General features: G+C 40.2%; 3 protein-coding genes across 4 annotated transcripts; 1 reads left to right on the top strand and 2 right to left on the bottom strand.

Annotated features, from left to right (window-relative positions):
* Positions 1-3,681: 3,681 nt before the first annotated feature.
* gng3 (guanine nucleotide binding protein (G protein), gamma 3) lies at positions 3,682-8,072 on the top strand. Its single transcript, XM_069146888.1, has 3 exons — positions 3,682-3,867; positions 4,683-4,782; positions 6,440-8,072. Exons 2-3 carry the CDS (start codon positions 4,684-4,686, stop codon positions 6,566-6,568), a joined length of 228 nt encoding a protein of 75 aa, XP_069002989.1. The 5' UTR covers positions 3,682-3,867; position 4,683; the 3' UTR covers positions 6,569-8,072.
* Positions 8,073-8,120: 48 nt separating this feature from the next.
* banf1 (barrier to autointegration nuclear assembly factor 1) lies at positions 8,121-12,471 on the bottom strand. 2 transcript variants are annotated; one of them, XM_069146886.1, is made up of 3 exons: positions 12,372-12,471; positions 10,511-10,675; positions 8,121-9,938 (listed from the first exon to the last, which is right to left on the bottom strand). In XM_069146886.1, the coding sequence occupies exons 2-3, from the start codon at positions 10,634-10,636 to the stop codon at positions 9,792-9,794; spliced, it is 273 nt and encodes a 90-aa protein (XP_069002987.1). In that variant the 5' UTR covers positions 10,637-10,675; positions 12,372-12,471; the 3' UTR covers positions 8,121-9,791. The 2 variants fall into 2 exon arrangements, with proteins under 2 accessions (XP_069002987.1, XP_069002988.1); XM_069146887.1 differs by lacking the exon at positions 12,372-12,471 and adding an exon at positions 11,872-11,975.
* Positions 12,472-13,158: 687 nt separating this feature from the next.
* On the bottom strand, positions 13,159-16,531 carry prdx5 (peroxiredoxin 5). The gene is made up of 6 exons (XM_069146883.1): positions 16,290-16,531; positions 14,916-15,050; positions 14,681-14,812; positions 14,498-14,536; positions 14,351-14,415; positions 13,159-13,522 (listed from the first exon to the last, which is right to left on the bottom strand). The coding sequence occupies exons 1-6, from the start codon at positions 16,383-16,385 to the stop codon at positions 13,417-13,419; spliced, it is 573 nt and encodes a 190-aa protein (XP_069002984.1). The 5' UTR covers positions 16,386-16,531; the 3' UTR covers positions 13,159-13,416.
* Positions 16,532-17,366: the final 835 nt, after the last annotated feature.

Genomic DNA, 17,366 nt, shown 5'->3' with positions numbered 1-17,366 from the left:
GAAATGGATTTTCTGAATCAAGTGCATGAAGAGAAACTGCAGTGAAGACATGAGAAAGCGTGTTTCTCAGCTTTGAAGTCTCCAGAGTTGAAGGCCCCGGTGAGCCGCAGCAGTAATTAGCTTCAGCTTAATTAGGCATCATTAATTAAGTAAAAAGAAATGTGATGAGAGTTAATTCGTTGTGGCATTTTTATCATAATATATCAAACATAAACACAGCTAAAATTTTGTCAAACTAGATATAAGAAGCATTTTGCACTTTAAAAAAAAGGACATTTAAAGTTTCATCTACATAATAATTCTTATTACACGACTCTACTTTACCACTTAGACTTTAAACTGTGACATTATTACAGCATCAGATGATTAGGTGACTTATTTGCTGCATGGTTTGCACCCACACTAATTACAACAGAGAGGAACCTGCAGAGATGAAAGAGGAGCTCTCGTGGACCATCTGCTGAGCGTTTTAGACACGCGACTCGCAGTCATGTACCGGTTTGTACCTGCTGTCACTGTTTTTCAGAGTTTGTGCCAGGACAAAAAAATAAAAAAAAATAATTCATAGGCTTAAAACTGGTCTTCAAATTACAAGCAGCGTTGCCGAGTCCCTGCTGAATTAAAATGTGGGTTTACACCTCAGATGTGTTGCCTGAAAGCAGTCAAGAATTTGCTGCAGCCCACTCAGCGTAAAAATACGGGACAAGGAAAATGGCCTAAAAACAGTGAACTGATACAGAAAAGTGGCATCATTATCATCATTATTATTATTATTATTATTATTATTATTATTATTCCATGTGCTCTTGCCTCATTAAAAACTGAGAAATATCGGTCTATATTTTTATTTCGTGCAAGTAAATAAGGCAGAAAAAGTGCTTTACTGCAAGTCATATCAATATAACAGCATAAACTGTTGATATATGGTTTATAACACATTATATTGTACTTATAAGTATAAATTAAGACATTTTAGTTGGTTATTATTGCATTTGTCAACCCTTGCAATGAATTATGAATCACAGAACTGATTTGTTTGATGTTATTCAGTTTTAAGTCGTTAAAATGCTCTAAAACATTTATCAATAATTTATAGTCATGTGCAAATCATTCATTGGTGGGTTTGAGGTCAAAGCTCATTCTTGACTCGATGTGTAAACAAACTCTTTCTAAGTATACGCACATGGAAAGACATGTCATTAAATATGATTACAGTAATGTTGTGCTGTATTATCATGTATTTATTAACTCCACTGGATTTTTCATGTGCAGCCATTAATAATAACAGTAATTACAGCAGTGCTGTATCACGCCTTAGTAGTGTGTATGTTGAGTTGCTAGGGGCACATAGAGGACACAACTAGAGCAGAGTCATCGTTGATGTTATTAGTTGTGCTTTTCCCTCTATGACATGAAAACAGGGCGAAAAAAGACCCATTAATGAAGAAGACCGTTTACAGTGTGTGGTGCACATTTCCTAAATAGGACTTACATACTTTTAGGTGTCATTTAAAATTGTGTCACAATCAACTGTGCTATCTATATATGCACATTTATATATGCTCATAAATTGTCTCTTAAAGCTGAGATGCATTTAGAGCTCAATGCTTATGAGCTATGATACAAAAAATATTGTAGATGCATTTTATTAAAGCCTCAAAATCTGTGATTTTCTGCCTGCACCTGCTTTGCAAATAATTAATGTCCTCTATTTGTGACCTGGTAATTAGTCGATCTGCATCAAAACATCGCTGTTAGGATAAAAGCTGCAAAACTTTATTTGGCACTTGCTGATTTTCCCTGAAAAGCTTCGTGCTCGCTCCCCGCTGACATTTGACCTTATTTAAAATGGAGACATTTCATCTCTGACAATGTACTGCGATTTGCCCCAGAAAGAAGTTAAGGATCACTTGACTCACAATGGTTTTGTACTTGACTGCTTTGCTCTCTCTGCTCTGTTTCTGCTAATCAAGTTATTATTAGAATTTGAACGTTTACCTAACAGGAAGCTGAGGGCTCATGAAACTCCTGGTTCATCGTGAGCGGGGTTGATGGTGTTCGGCTTCACACACACAGCAGTGATCCAAACCTGCCAGCATCATCCAGCAGATGGAGTCCTTAAACTAAAGCCACAGTCTATCTGTCCAAATCCACTGCTGATATCTCTGCCTCCATAAAGTTAATCTGCAACAACATCAACACAAAAAAACCTGTTGTTTCTACACTGCCAACACTACACTCAGATCATATTAAAATATGCTCTACGTGCAGCTCTGGTCTTTACAGCACACTACACACATTCATCATTATCATCTTTAGTCATTCATCACACCAGATTGAATAAAAAAGACAGACTTTTCATTTGCCCTTCTGACATGCATGATTTCTTTTTTTTTATTATTATGATCTTTTAGTTTCAATACAACTTTATCCAACAATGGTTCTGGATAATGGTAACAACTGAGAACTGATCAGCTGTGGTGAGCTGTATCCAGCAGTAGGCCTTACAGTATTGTACAACAGTAAAATATAAAGGAGGAAAAAAAAGACGATAGTTTACATTTGTGTCGTGGCCATGATCATTGTGGTGATTTTAGTAAACTCTCGTGAAATTATGTTAAATTTTACAGAAAAAAGACCAAGAAATGTAGCTTTGAGTATATAAAAACGCCCCAATTTATGACCTAACTTACCACCAAATACAATTTCGCAACAGTAGGCTATATTCAAACATTTCCTTATTATTTGTGGTAATTCGGTATTGAATATACTGTAGGGGTCTCCCGCTGCCACCAGTGAGCAATTTACGGCAAGCACGACGGACAAAATAGAAGGAACGCGAAACTCTCCTCGCTACCGGAAGCAATAAAACGAGAAAGATATGTCACCGCCGAAGAAGAAAAGTCCGGATCAGCCGCGTGGCGCCATTAAAGCCTATGAAACACGAGCTTAGCAAAGATGGCGTCGGTCGGTCAATTTTCGAGACTTCAAATTGCGTGTTGTCGATTGCCGGGCTGTCTACTCGAGTTTTCCTCAATTCACCGCGAGGCATTTCGTGTAACAAAACCTTTATTAGCAGCTGAATACGCACAATGTGTTGCTTTTCTCTTAAATAGCAGTTAGACGGAACTCTTTCCTCCACAGGGTATTTGGTCTGATGACGTCATGAAAGCCTCGTCACCGATAAAAAAAAATAATAAAATACGTCAATTCTACCATTTTATTTTTATTTATCATTCTAATATGCACAGAATCAGACATTATTTTTTTTTTTATCTGTAGCACAGACTTACTAAAATATCAGCCGAAATCTCCCAATTTCAAATGTGACGTAAACCATTAAATCAGACTGCAGCAGTCCCCATAGCAACAGAGGAGAGGGCGGGCATCAGAAGAGGCACAGAGACACGTCATGATTCAGATGTATGGAGTTCACTTCCTGAGCTGTGAGAAACCTTTTCAGCACTGACAACCAAAACCACAAACACCATCCTGCTCCATGCCGGAGATGGAAAACTGAGAGATTCCAGTTGGCCCCAATTTCCTAACCACGGACATGGTACAATCCACCCACATAGGAAAACCTCCACCCGTGGTCTCCCCCTCCCTCCATCTGGCATGTACCACTCACTGCCGAGGGGAGGGGGGGGATCCTACCCATCCACCACAAATCTAGTGCTCATTGTGGCAGAATTGCAGTGCACTGGACTGTACAGAGCAGGGTACCATCCAGGCTGTTGTCTGTGAGGGGTGGGGTCCGGCTACACTGACACCACCAAACATAAGCTGACAGAGGGACACAAAGAGGCAGAAAAAAGAGAGAGAGAAGAGGGGGGAAGATTGCACCTGAAGTGGAAGATAATACGGGTAAGGAGAAAAGGGGGTGGATGGAGGGAAAAGGAAAAAGACAATGGGGAAAGGTCCAGAATGGTTCAAACAGATTCGCTCCTTTTGCTGCTCTGCTTTTTTTCTTTCCCTGTTGACAACCTATCTGACTTGATTCCTTTTTCACGTGACACATTTTATTTTCAGTTGTATACATATTTAGTCATCATTTCATAAATGTGTGAATGGCTGCAGTGGTTATTTGATATTTCTGTGGTTATTCTGGCTCCTAGCGGGAGAATCAGTGGGCCACGGTGAATAAATCTGACCGTTTGGCCCAGTTTGTGTGTTTCTTTGGCGTTAAAAAAAAATATACAGGCTTTTGTTCCCATGTAAAATGGCATGATGTAGCAGCTGTGCCGATTATATGACACAGTATGGACTGATATTTATACAGCATTACTGGAGACTGGCTGGCTTCATGCTTGCTTTCCAGCCGGAGCTTTCTTGGACTTATTAATATGCAATAAAATACTATCATTTTTCAGCATGGCTCTGATTATATGTAATATTCTCAACACTTGTATGTCATTTGATCAGCCACCAAGAGCGGGGTATTAAAAAGCTAATTTTGCTATCAGTAAGTGCGTAAATGAAAATAAACATGACAATTGTAACTTATTGCAACCAGTCAACAATATTTATACATTTTCATGTTTGTAGAAAATGATCAAGTCAAAGTGAAGGATTTCATCTTCGATCTATTTTAATGTAATGAGAAAAAAAAAGAAGTAAAAATGTACTGAATGTGTTTTTATCCAATTCAAGTCAGTAAATGTTGCTGTGTTTGTGGGTAGCATGAAAGGAGACACCCCAGTGAATAGCACCATGAGCGTCGGACAAGCAAGGAAGCTGGTGGAACAACTGAAGATCGAGGCTAGTTTCTGCAGGATAAAGGTAAGACAATCTGGACGTCTCAGCATGAAGCATGACAGTGCAATAAACTCGTATGACACAAAGGGGACCAAATACAGCATAATATACCATTTTTTAAGCTGACTATCTGCTAAGAAAATCTTAAATGTTGTTAAGTCAAGTACACGTTCATGTAACGTTGCACAAATTAAACTTGTTTAAAAAGAAATACATTTTATTTTCCGGTTGTTCCTCTTGTATACACACAAAGTCAAAAGTCATCATTCATTTCGGTTTACTGAAGTTAAAAAAAAGACACCGGTGACCTTCTCAAATAGACTGGAAGTCAGTGCTTCCCATTGGACAGTTTCCAAACAGTATCGTCTCCTATGATGATCTCAACAGCATCAAACACACAGAGGCACTATCAGTGTCAAAATAATGGCGGTTACATTAAGTTACAAAGAGTAATATCATATTTAATAGAAAACTGTCAGCGGTTGTCACTTGTTTGTTTTTTTTGGAGGTTCAGCAGAGAAAAAGAGGCTGTGATTGTCATACAAGACTTTCAAACTCACTGCCCATCAGTCAAATCAAAACATGCAGCACTTACTGCATTTCGTTGGTTATGACAGGTCATAAAGATTTTTATTATTTTTAAAGGGAAATCTGAAGCAAAGTTTTAGGTATTCAAGAATTAATAAGGATTTAATTTAGATAAGTGTATTCTTATATATTTACACATTTCATTCATAAATTTGCATTTAATTCACCAAAATGTTGTATTCATTATGTATTGATTCCCATAATTTAGACTACTTCTGATTCTGAATTGTTTCACTGTCTATTTTCGTGTTCACTGCTGTGTTGTGACATCTGTAACTGTAGACATCTGGTTTTGTCTTCAAACTGATCAATAAGTTTCATCCTGTTTGTGTTATTTATAGACGTATGTCCATCCAGACACTCTTAAAAATCTACTTTTTTCCAGATTTGGGAAAGTAAATTTGGATACAGTTGGATTTCAGGTTGTGACTGATGTGTGTCATTTAATTTGAATTTTGATTGAATCTTCATGCAGCAAATTGGAGCAGAGTGAGAAAAAAAATGTCCGGATTATCACTCAAAAGTGTGTGTGAGGGATCTTACATGGAGCTTTTCATTAGTATGAAATATTATCACTATGCACTTGTGTGTACAATGACATGGATGGACCTGAGGGGGGGGGGGAAATGAAGGAAAAGAAATGTCTTAAACCATTTAAAAAAATAAAAAATAAAAAAAACCAAGAAAAGAGCTCAAAAAGAAAACTGAGGGAATAAAGAAGGAAGTAACAGCCATCATTACTGCAGCTTTAAGACCATACACTCTTTCTACTGTAGTTCACCTCTATGACCCTGACAGGCAGTCTGTATCGTGCGCTTATATTAACCTACAGTACATCCCTCACCTCAACATCCAACATGTACGGATCGAAAAAAAAAAAGTGTCTAAAACAATAGGCCAAGATAAAAATGTACGTCCATACTGTATTTAAAAATGATGTTGAGCTCCTCGATACGCTTCCCAGCAACCACGATGAGGGTTTCCAAGACGCAAACCCGTCTTCAAATGCAGTGAGAGACTGATCACTTTATTTGTGGAATAGTGTAAACCTGAGTCGATGATGTGCCCTGACTCAGATCTTCTCCACCTCCAGGTATCAAAGGCAGCCGCCGACCTGATGGCGTACTGCGACGCACACGCCTGCGACGACCCCCTGATCACTCCCGTGCCCACCTCAGAGAACCCCTTCAGGGAGAAGAAGTTCTTCTGCGCTCTGCTTTGAGACACATCAGGGACTGTCGAGACTACATGTACGACCGTACGGTGTGCGCACGTATGTACAAGCGCGCACACGTACTTCCAACCGAGATAAGACATTAAATGTACGATAGTAACCTTTGCGTAAAAGCTGCCGATGTACAGTACGTAAATCGACTCACAAAATGTCTCGAACTAAATTCTTTATAACTGCGAACATCTGTCTCGATGTCAGAGGGGAAGGACGAGAACAATTTGCGACAAAATTTTTGGAACATTTCATCGATTAAAAATAGTCTGAAAAATCACAAATTTCAAAATAAGACTGAAAATCTTGAGGAAAAAAAAGTTATCATTTGATTTGAAGACATACATCTCATGCTCTAATCTACTACAGGTAACTGCCAAACGGGACACACTGATCATCATGTCTGAATGAGGTCCGCCAGCATTTCAAACTTTAAACTGGGATGTTTAAACACACACAAATGATCCGTACATTTGAGGTCCGGCTAAGCGGACGTTAGGTACTCATTTCCCCGACACCGTTTCCATTTGGTGACGACTTGAAGAGGGAGATAATAACACACCTCTTCCATCAGAACAGCAGCGCTCCACTTTCACGTAGAGGTCGTCTCACTAAATGCTTTTTTTTTCTTCCTGTGTTAACATTAAGGTTGTCCTTCAGAGCTGCATCTCATTTATTGTGGCTATATTTGTTTTTTACACTCAGCGGTGGTCTCTTCTGTTTTGGCAGTCACGTGTATCTACCGAGGGAAACAGCCGTTCATGAGCGGATCATGAACGCCGAAGCAATTTCTTTCAAGCTTTTAACAGGATTTTAGCATTTTTGCTCATTTCTATACTGTTGCTGTAGTGTGGATGTGGAAGTGTGTGTGTGTGTGTGTGTGTGTGTGTGTGTGCATAGGTGCTACTGTGAAACTTAAGCGACAACTCTTGAGCATCTGATCACTGTCAAATCCAGATTTTATAGTTCAATAGCACACAGACCCTACTTAAAAAAAAAGAAAGAAAGAAAACACATTCCAGGGGTTATGGATATATGATCTAAACCATCGAGGCAAAATCAGCTAATTGGTTACTATGAGTCTGTCACATGAACAATTTTCTATTTCTTTAAGGCAAAAAAAAAAAAAAAAAAACAAATACAGAAGTTCTAATGTACTTTTATGGACAGGCGTGCATCATCTTCATCAGATCTGAGAGGTTCTCCAGAGCAGAGGGGTCCTTCAATGGTTCCACCTAAATTTCCATCTTTAATAAGGTTTCACTTTCTCTGTGGTGTCTATATCTACAGTACAGGCAATTATTTAGTTCTTTTAAACATCACATCTAAAGAAAAAGGAAACTGCTTCTTCTTCTGGCATCTTTAGCATAATGAACAGTATGGGAACCTCTGCTCTGAACCATTAATATGTCTTGCAAATATGAAATCTGGAGCCTCGGTGGGAGAAAAGTGACCATGGAACATAAAGCATTGAAATAAAAACCTCCCGTCATCAAAGGTTCTCCGTCTCCCGTGTTTTTATTGGACAAAAAAAATGTGATACAAAAAGTCCAAAGTTGATACTTCCCCTTTATTGTTTTATAATAAAAAGCAATATAAAAGCTGAAAAGTTTTCACAGTCAAACACATCAGCCAGTGTTTTAACAAGTAGCTGCTACACAACCGTTGTATCTTCATACAACTGGTGACTGGTGGGCGTAAGCGTCGATCAATGTGAACGGCCTGGGCGTGCACGATGGGAGGATTTTTCAGCTCGTTAGACTGAATTAAATGTTTTAAGTAGCATGCATTAAGGCATCTGATGTTCAGAAGTACAGTCAAAAATAATGTGAAGCTCGGATATAAAGATCTGACATAAAACCAGGCTTGTTGCCGTCACAAGACACCAACAGTTAAACTACTGGAACCAAGAAAAGAGGTTTTATTTTGAAGCGAGATCACAGATTGGAAGGTTTCGTCTCGCTCTTGATTTGCAGAAGAAGCAATACGTCCTCCAGCTTATATATTTATATCTCAACTCCCAGCAGCTCAGGCACACTCACAATGTATTGTTTAGTGCTGGCAAAGTTCGCTGTAAACCTCAAGCTAATCTAGTAAACACACATGTTAAGTCCCCTTATCAGCAATAGAGTGACACGTTTGTCGAAAGCATTTGGGTTTGTTGCATTTGCATCTTTATTTATATACATTACTCATGTTCAGGTCAAAACAAGCTTGGAGCAGACCAGATGTGGACTTTCAAAAGTTAAAACCAGCAGTTTTTATATATTTATTTTTTTAAAAGAATCTGTGTCTCTGAAGAGTCAGATCCGTTTAGGAGGTTAGTGTTGATGTTAATCAGCCACATCGTCCGCAAGACACTTCAAAACGGACAATCCGCCTCTTTAAGAGATCATCCTAACGTTGTTGTTAGACTTCCAGCGCATGATGGTCAACTGTGAAATGATGTGCCATTTGAAAATAATAGAGCTCACACATCGAAACCTCCTAATAGCATGTAAAAACAGGCAAATGGGGCGAGCAGCCCGCCAGTTTAAGGTGAGTAGTCTGGACTGCTCTGATAAATCATCACTTCACACAGAAAGAAACGTGAGCTGAACTAATCAAAACATTCAAAACAAAAGTATTGTATTGTTGAGCTTAAAGACGGTCAATTCTCAGTACATTACCAACAATGGATGAACCATAAATTCAACCTTGAACACAACAGCATTATAATGATCTTGGGCAACATGAATATTATGAATCTGAGCAGTTTTCTCCCCAAAATTGGAAACTAGATGGTTTCAGCCCGACAGGTGGACTTATTACACACAGGTGTAATAACATTAATATGGTGCATTACATTTAGGTGCGAGTGTGCATGATGGTGACATGACTACCTGCTAACCTAAATAGAAAGGTGTCCTCATTAATGTTACTAGCTGAACCTGTGCTATCACTACAGTGTTTGTGTAAAAAGCATTGAAAGCACTGCATTGATTATTATCACATCTTTAAACCTCACTAGTTATATTCATGAAATCAGAGACTATTAGTATATTACCAATGAGTAAGTAATATACTAATAGTTTACACCATGGAGTGGGGCACGAGTCAATAAACCCTGTTAATGTGTACGGTGTCGGTTCATACATTTGTTGGAGCCCATTTGAATTGAGATTGCTGAAGAGGTAATGTCGACTTTGAACTTCAGAAGTAGAAAACAATGGCTGAGTGTTTATAGGAAGGCGTCACACCATTCCCTAAGACAGCCATAGCAGTCACCTTGTTGTTTGACATTTGCCCCACAAGTGTCCTTCAGCCAGTCACGGAAAAGCTCCTCGTCTTTCTTCAGCACCAGAAACTGCCCGAGGACAACGTATGCCTGCGGAGGTGGAGAGGAACACAATTAAACGTCTATTCAAGACTGACATACAACTATTAAAGGATTTCACACATCGCTGGTCCGGTTGTCAAGCAGCTGAAGTTGTAAGAAGAACTTGGAAAACTGCACAGATGAGTATTTCTTTACAGCTCTACTGTGATTATCGCATGAACAGATCTGGGATGGTATGTTGAGCAAGTTGAGCAAGTTGAGCAAGTTGACACTTAACACACACACACACATCAAAAAACAGAAACTGCTTATTTATTATTTATTTCCAGCTTTATTTTCCATAACTTTACACTGTTCTTCACTGATAAAAATCATTTTTCGAAGTCATTGGAAAGAACGAACAATAACCTGTGAACCGAGTGCTGCTTATTTTGATTTCACCCCTGGTGAAACTATCATAACCTGGTTACGGTGTTAACACAAAACTCGTACGTTTATCACGCTCACAAATTTTTTTATCAAACTACAGACTTTTCTAGACCACTGTAGTAGACGCTGATAAAATCTACACTGCAGAGAGGATACTCGATGTTGCATTAAAACAAATCTAAAACCCTCACCCTGTCAAAACCCTTTTCCTCCAGTCTTCTGCCGAGAACATCTCCAATGCCCGCGAGAGTCATCACGGTCTTCTCGCCCATGGGCTCGGCCACGAAATCCTTATGTTTCTGGGATGTTGAAGACATGGCGGCTATGTGGATCGTCGCAGATCACCGAGTACTGAGCTGCAACACAAAGACCACAAATGGGAATTAATAAGCAGTCAAGTTCATAGAAACCGACAAAGCCGTTAAAACTCAGCTTTCAGTTAGTTCTACGTGTTTTCATCCACATCAGATGAACAGTAAATCTGCTGCTTAAAAAACTTAAAACCATGTAAAACCATGTAAAACCTAAAACCATGCAAAACCATGTAAAACCATGCAAAACCATGTAAAACCATGCAAAACCATGTAAAACCATGTAAAACCTAAAACCATGCAAAACCATGTAAAACCATGCAAAACCATGTAAAACCATGTAAAACCTAAAACCATGCAAAACCATGCAAAACCATGTAAAACCTAAAACCATGTAAAACCATGTAAAACCATGCAAAACCATGCAAAACCTAAAACCATGTAAAACCATGCAAAACCTAAAACCATGTAAAACCATGTAAAACCTAAAACCATGCAAAACCTAAAACCATGTAAAACCATGTAAAACCTAAAACCATGTAAAACCATGCAAAACCTAAAACCATGTAAAACCATGCAAAACCTAAAACCATGCAAAACCTAAAACCATGTAAAACCATGTAAAACCTAAAACCATGTAAAACCATGCAAAACCTAAAACCGTGTAAAACCTAAAACCGTGTAAAACCTAAAACCGTGTAAAACCTAAAACCATGTAAAACCATTTTAAAACCTAAAACCATGCAAAACCTAAAACCATGTAAAACCATGTAAAACCTAAAACCGTGTAAAACCTAAAACCGTGTAAAACCTAAAACCGTGTAAAACCTAAAACCATGTAAAACCATTTTAAAACCTAAAACCATGCAAAACCTAAAACCATGTAAAACCATGTAAAACCTAAAACCGTGTAAAACCTAAAACCATGTAAAACCTAAAACCGTGTAAAACCTAAAACCATGTAAAACCATTTTAAAACCTAAAACCATGTAAAACCATGTAAAACCATGTAAAACCATTTTAAAACCTAAAACCATGTAAAACCATGTAAAACCATTTTAAAACCTAAAACCATGTAAAACCATTTTAAAACCTAAAACCATGTAAAACCATGTAAAACCATTTTAAAACCTAAAACCATGTAAAACTATGTAAAACCATGTAAAACCATGTAAAACCGTGCATGCTGAAAACAACATGTCAAAGTGAGCACCCAAAACAATAAAAAATGCTGGACTTACTGTTTCTTACGTTGTATAACTACAGTTTGAGCAGTGTCCCGCCGAGACACACCGGACTGGACAAACCGCGTCTCCTCAATGAAACACTGCTCGGCTAACGGCTAGCAGCTAGCACCGTACGCTTCCGGTGTCGAATTGCGCGCGCAACAACGCTGAGCGCTAACCGCGTTAGCAACGGGAGCTAACGGAGACCAGACTGCATTAGTCCCGATTTAGAGTCGGCGCGGCTTGTTAGCAGGAGGGGGTGCTGTGCTATTTTTAAAACATTGCGTGCTCCGTAAATAATCCCCGCTGCAGTGCAGTCTGTAAAGTCTACAAAGTCTATAAAGTCTGTAAAGTTAACGCTGTGAAGACACAGACAGCCGCGGCTCCGTTTAGGCGCCTTCAACTCAACGCCGATGGAGCATCAATATGTCTTCAATTTACGGCTCCTCGTCATCTACCGCTTCGTCCTGCCTTCGGTATCTTTTGGCCCGTGCCCTGCCTCCTTATTAACTCACCTTTTAACGTCCCGTCCGGGCAGAATAACACCACAGATAGCTGGAGAGCTGGCGTGGTTTCTGTTTCTAGTCGAGCACCGGCGACCACAATGCAACGCGCCTGTCTCTTGCGTCGAGACGTAACGTGGTGACGTAGTACGCAGATTTATCGGACTCGCAGGATAAACGGGCAGCTTCTTGAACAAACAGGACACCGTAGATTCACAACTTCTCAACATGACAGTAACTTCTGATTTCCTCTGATAATACAAGTAGACTGAGAGTGATGCAGCTGTTTGCTCTGAGTTTGTTACCTAAAATACAATCACTACATAGGTTATGTCGAGTTTTATATGTTATGGCTATATATATATATATATATATATATATATATAAATATAAATATATATATATATATATATATATATATATATATGGTTATACGAGAGTTTTACCAGCTTCCGGCTCACATTGTCCATTGTAAGAGGCCCTGAATCCATATGATAGTCTAATAACACTCCCCAAATTGGAATGGATAGGTAAAAATTAGCATCATTAACACTTTTAAAGCACATACTTTTCACATGCATTCAGATAAATACACTCATCTAGATTAGGTTCATAAAAAAAGCAAACATACAAGCCACTAAAGCCTGCATACTTTGAGTCAAAATGTACCGTCTGTAAAGTAAATCATAACATCAACAACAATACATCAGGCATTTGTCTTCTTTTTTTTTTAAATATATAATTACTGCTGTGGGATATTTAATTAATGCATAATAATAAATAAACAGGAAAACAGTGATTATTGCTTTCAGGGTGACTTTTATTTACTATGTATGTAACAGTATACACAGATTGATGCACTGCCCTTAGGGTTGTTATACTGGTCATAGTTGTGCGCATTAATTACCCTCCAGCTTCTGACACCAGCATCCACATGACATTTGCATCCATCTTTGGGAGGAGGAGAAACCTTGAACGGGTTAATACCGGGTTTTGTTAATGTAACGTTAACAGGAACTCAGGGAGTGCAGTCGGGTTTACCAAGCTCTGAATAAATCTACAGGTCGGACAGAACGTTGGGAGCCAGGCTGCAGGTCAGCCCAGTGCCGTCAGGCTCCACGTTGATCTTCTTCACAACACCATTTTCCACCAACATTGAATATCTGAAACAAGATGAAGCACACGCTCAATTCTGAATCAAGTTTAGATAAAAAAATAAAAGACAATCTGAATAAAGAAAACACAATGACACACAAAAAATCGGTGTCTTTAAATCAATTAAAGAGACAAAGAAAATAATGTGGAAAACAATTTAAATAATCAGTAGAAACCTCAGTGAAATCAGGTCTGGTTTATTCTACAACTACCGACGTCATCATTGACCTTTTGTTATGGTTTGGATCTTTCGGTCCTTTCTGTCCTGTTTGACTCCCTCCACCCACTGAGGTCCTCAGTTTCTGGGTGCTGTTCATGCTGGACATTGCTCCTGGTTTTGTTTATTGTACTTCAGTTTAGTAGGTAAAGGTTGTTTCTGTTCTACCCCTTTTGTCTCTTCTCACACATTTGGTTCCTTTTTCTTTTGAACTCTTAACATCACAGAGAGTCCAGTGGTAGAGAAGCAAAAACAGTTTAATGTCATAAATCACTCCTTTGTTCATTCACAGTTTCTCCACATGATAATGACATAGTTTACTCTGTAGTTAGTAATAAACTACCTTTGGATGATCATTTTGCATCATCACTGACAGGTGTAGACCTGCACTCCTGTATTTTTCCTCATGATGTAGTGAGATTGTTAGCAGAAAATAGTGTACATGTCATGGAGAGTACCTCCAATGTTCCACTGCAGGAATCAGGACTGTGAATATTGTGAGCTATTATAATGAATCAGGAGCGATTTCAGATACAGTTCAAACCGGATTCAGTTAATAAAAAGGTTAAAAACAAAACATGTACTAATGTAAAACTGAAACGGGTAAAACAATAGTTACCTCTTGGATCGCTTGTTCCCGAGTACCGCCACAATCTGATCGCTGTCAAGTAAAAGGTCGACAGCCTAACAAGCAGAGACAAAGACGAATGAGCGCACAATCACAAAGACTGAACAAGAACTGCATGTACTACATATTTATTTGTACCTTGGTAAAAGCTCCAGTGGGATCAGCCAGCATTCGAACCTGCAGAGGAAAGAAGTAGTGAGCGCAACGGTAGTAGTGATATCGTGGTGCATGTCACATGTTGATGCACGTCCGAAGCGTCCTCAGGCTCTCGATTCTTAAGTAAGGCAACTGTAGTGAAAGTTGTGAAGATGGAGTCCGTACCTTGCCATCCGCTCCATGCTCCTTCCCCCACGCAGCCATGACAAATGCGTCGTTGACAGAAACGCATGCGATCTCCTGTATACCTTTGTTCTTCAAGTCCTCAGTCTGCTGCACGAAACCTGGGAGGTGAGTCTGAAAAAAACAAAAAACAACAACAAGAGATACATAAGATCACCTGATACGAAGATCATTGGGCGTGAGACACGGCATGCGGAGTTAGCAGCGTGGACTCGACCTTGGAACAGCCAGGAGTGAAAGCTCCAGGTACGGCAAAGAGGACTCCCTTCTTCCCCTTAAAGAGCTGATCCATCGCCACCTTATTTCCCGGCTCCCCCTCCTGGACCTCCACCGCGGGAAGACTTTCTCCAACCTTAAGTGACAACAAAGAACAAAGACCACTTTTTCACTATTTTTTCTTTTTTAAACTTACCACAGTGAATGATACCAATAATCAATTGGTATTTATAATAATAATAATACCTGCAGGACACTGAACACAGTGTGGTTATTGTCAAGAAGAATGTGTTGAGTCAAAAAGTTAGTTTACTTACACTAACAAAGTATCTACAGCGTGTGCAGCACTGGCAGCTTCGTACAAAGCGTCTGTTTGGCTGATACGCTTTGTAAAATGAACAACAATGATATTAATGTGTACTCTACTCATAGATGTGAATGCATGCAAAATGCTTGGATATGTACTATTAAACCTGCAAATACTTTGTACTTAATTTGTGGGAAGAAGAATGTATGTCTGTGAATTATCTGTCTAACTATCTTTATTCTTTGTGCACAGCTCTCTCTTGAAGACTACTTAAAAAATAAAATTAAAAAAAAAAGGATAAAATTAATTATGAACCATTTAAATGCCACTTTTTTGTAAAACAAACCTGTCTCCGCACACCGGCTGGTGGCCACTGGAGGGCGGTAAACCCCCCGCAGACAGACCTGGTTAAAATGGCCGAATTGCTCAATTTAAAACGGATTGACGGACAATGGCACACTTTTCCACAACGAGTGCTTACAAGCGGTTTCAGGAAGTGTCAATAAATAAACATTGCGCTTTAACAATGTTTATGCCCTTTAAAATATGTAAATGAGCCAATGTTGGCAGTATTACGCAGATCAGCACTCACCTTCAGAAAGCTGCGCGTTAACTTGTAAAATTACAGTCAGACATACTGGAGAGAAATAATAATAATAACAATAATAATAATAATAATAATAATAATACTGATCAAATAATCAAACCAGGTACATGAAAGAGTAACACGTGCTTTATAAAAATGTATTTTCCGTGTCCGTGTGCGAAGTTACAGAGGAGCTGTTCGTCAAACTTTATATGAACGTGTGCTCGGGTGGAGCAGGAGATGGAGGAGGTGGAGGAGGCGGCAGGTGAAGCTCCGGCAGGACGGCGGTGGTAAAACTTTCATATCACGGTCAGGTAGCGGCTGACATGGCGGCGGGGCAGCAGCTAGCACAGTGAGCTCGACACGAAGGATGTCTCTTTAATTCGCAGTGAAATGTCCCCCGGAGTCTCTGCGTACAGGACACGGAGGACACACAAGGACGACCGATGTCAAGACGAAACGCGGGAGAGTCGTCGTCTTACCTGAATGGGCATTTTGGCGATGACGGAAATGTGCAGCGGCCTGACGCACTGGACCACACGGCTGCTTCTCAGGACGGCGGCTGCGACGGAGAGCATGATGCGGCTCCGCTGGTCGGCTGTCGGGGCGGCGTTGGGCGGCGTTAGGCGGCGTTAGGTGGAGCAGAGCCGTACGGCGGGTCTGCGGGACGCGGCGCTGCGCAGCGGAGTTAGCGCGCAGACACGCCTCGGACCGACGCACGGCACTGCGACTTAACTACCGCACGGTGTCCCACGTCCCGTCTGGCTGCCGGGACTTTATCTGCCGGGACATTCAGGCCCGCTAAATCTTTTGTTGACTGCGCCATCTGCCACGGAGAAGACATGTGTTGACGTGAAAGCGCGGACAGAAGCTGAACCTTCGTTTGAAAGTAGCAGGCGGGACATTTGGCACGGGTGCTTATGTGCGCGTTAAACGTAAAGCAAGGGGAAGCCTAAAAGAGGAAGGAAAGGAAATATGGAAATATATTCAAATCATCACGGTGACAGTCCTTCTCCGCAGGAGACATTTTGCCCCGACACGGGTGGGATTAATGGAGGGTCAGCTGGTTAGTGCCAGTAAGCCCCGACAGGGAACCAGCAGGACCTCCTCTTAGTGGGATGCGGCCACCTGACAAAGGTGGACTCCAAACCCATGCTGCTCTATCTGAGCCTGTTGCTGAAGGGCGAAGCTTCAACTGCTGCAGAAACGGACACCTGCAGCCACAGCTGATGGGCAACAACAACAACAACCCAGCGAGGCAAACTATATAATCCATCCATGGATGGTTTTATTCTAAAGTACCGAGTTCACATGCGCAGTAACTGCAGGTGAAGTGTGTCCAGATGTGACGTGTCGAAAATATTGAGATTGAAAGTTTCCGGCCTTCTTCACAGCATCTAAAACAAAACATACACGTAAACAACATCCACAGGGAGAGATGACACCAATGATGTGTGGTGGTGGTGGTGTGTCCATTTATTACACAACACAAAGCACCTACAATAATCCACTCCCTGTTGCGTCAGACAGTGGACGATCTCACGTTTTTTTTTTCACAG

Source organism: Embiotoca jacksoni, unplaced genomic scaffold, assembly GCF_022577435.1.
Source record: "Embiotoca jacksoni isolate LCO1_2020_lvr unplaced genomic scaffold, fEmbJac1.0.p SCAF_13, whole genome shotgun sequence".
Taxonomy (NCBI): Eukaryota; Metazoa; Chordata; class Actinopteri; family Embiotocidae; genus Embiotoca; species Embiotoca jacksoni.
The sequence above is the reverse complement of the archived record's forward strand: the minus strand, read 5'-3'. Positions and strand labels throughout refer to the sequence as shown.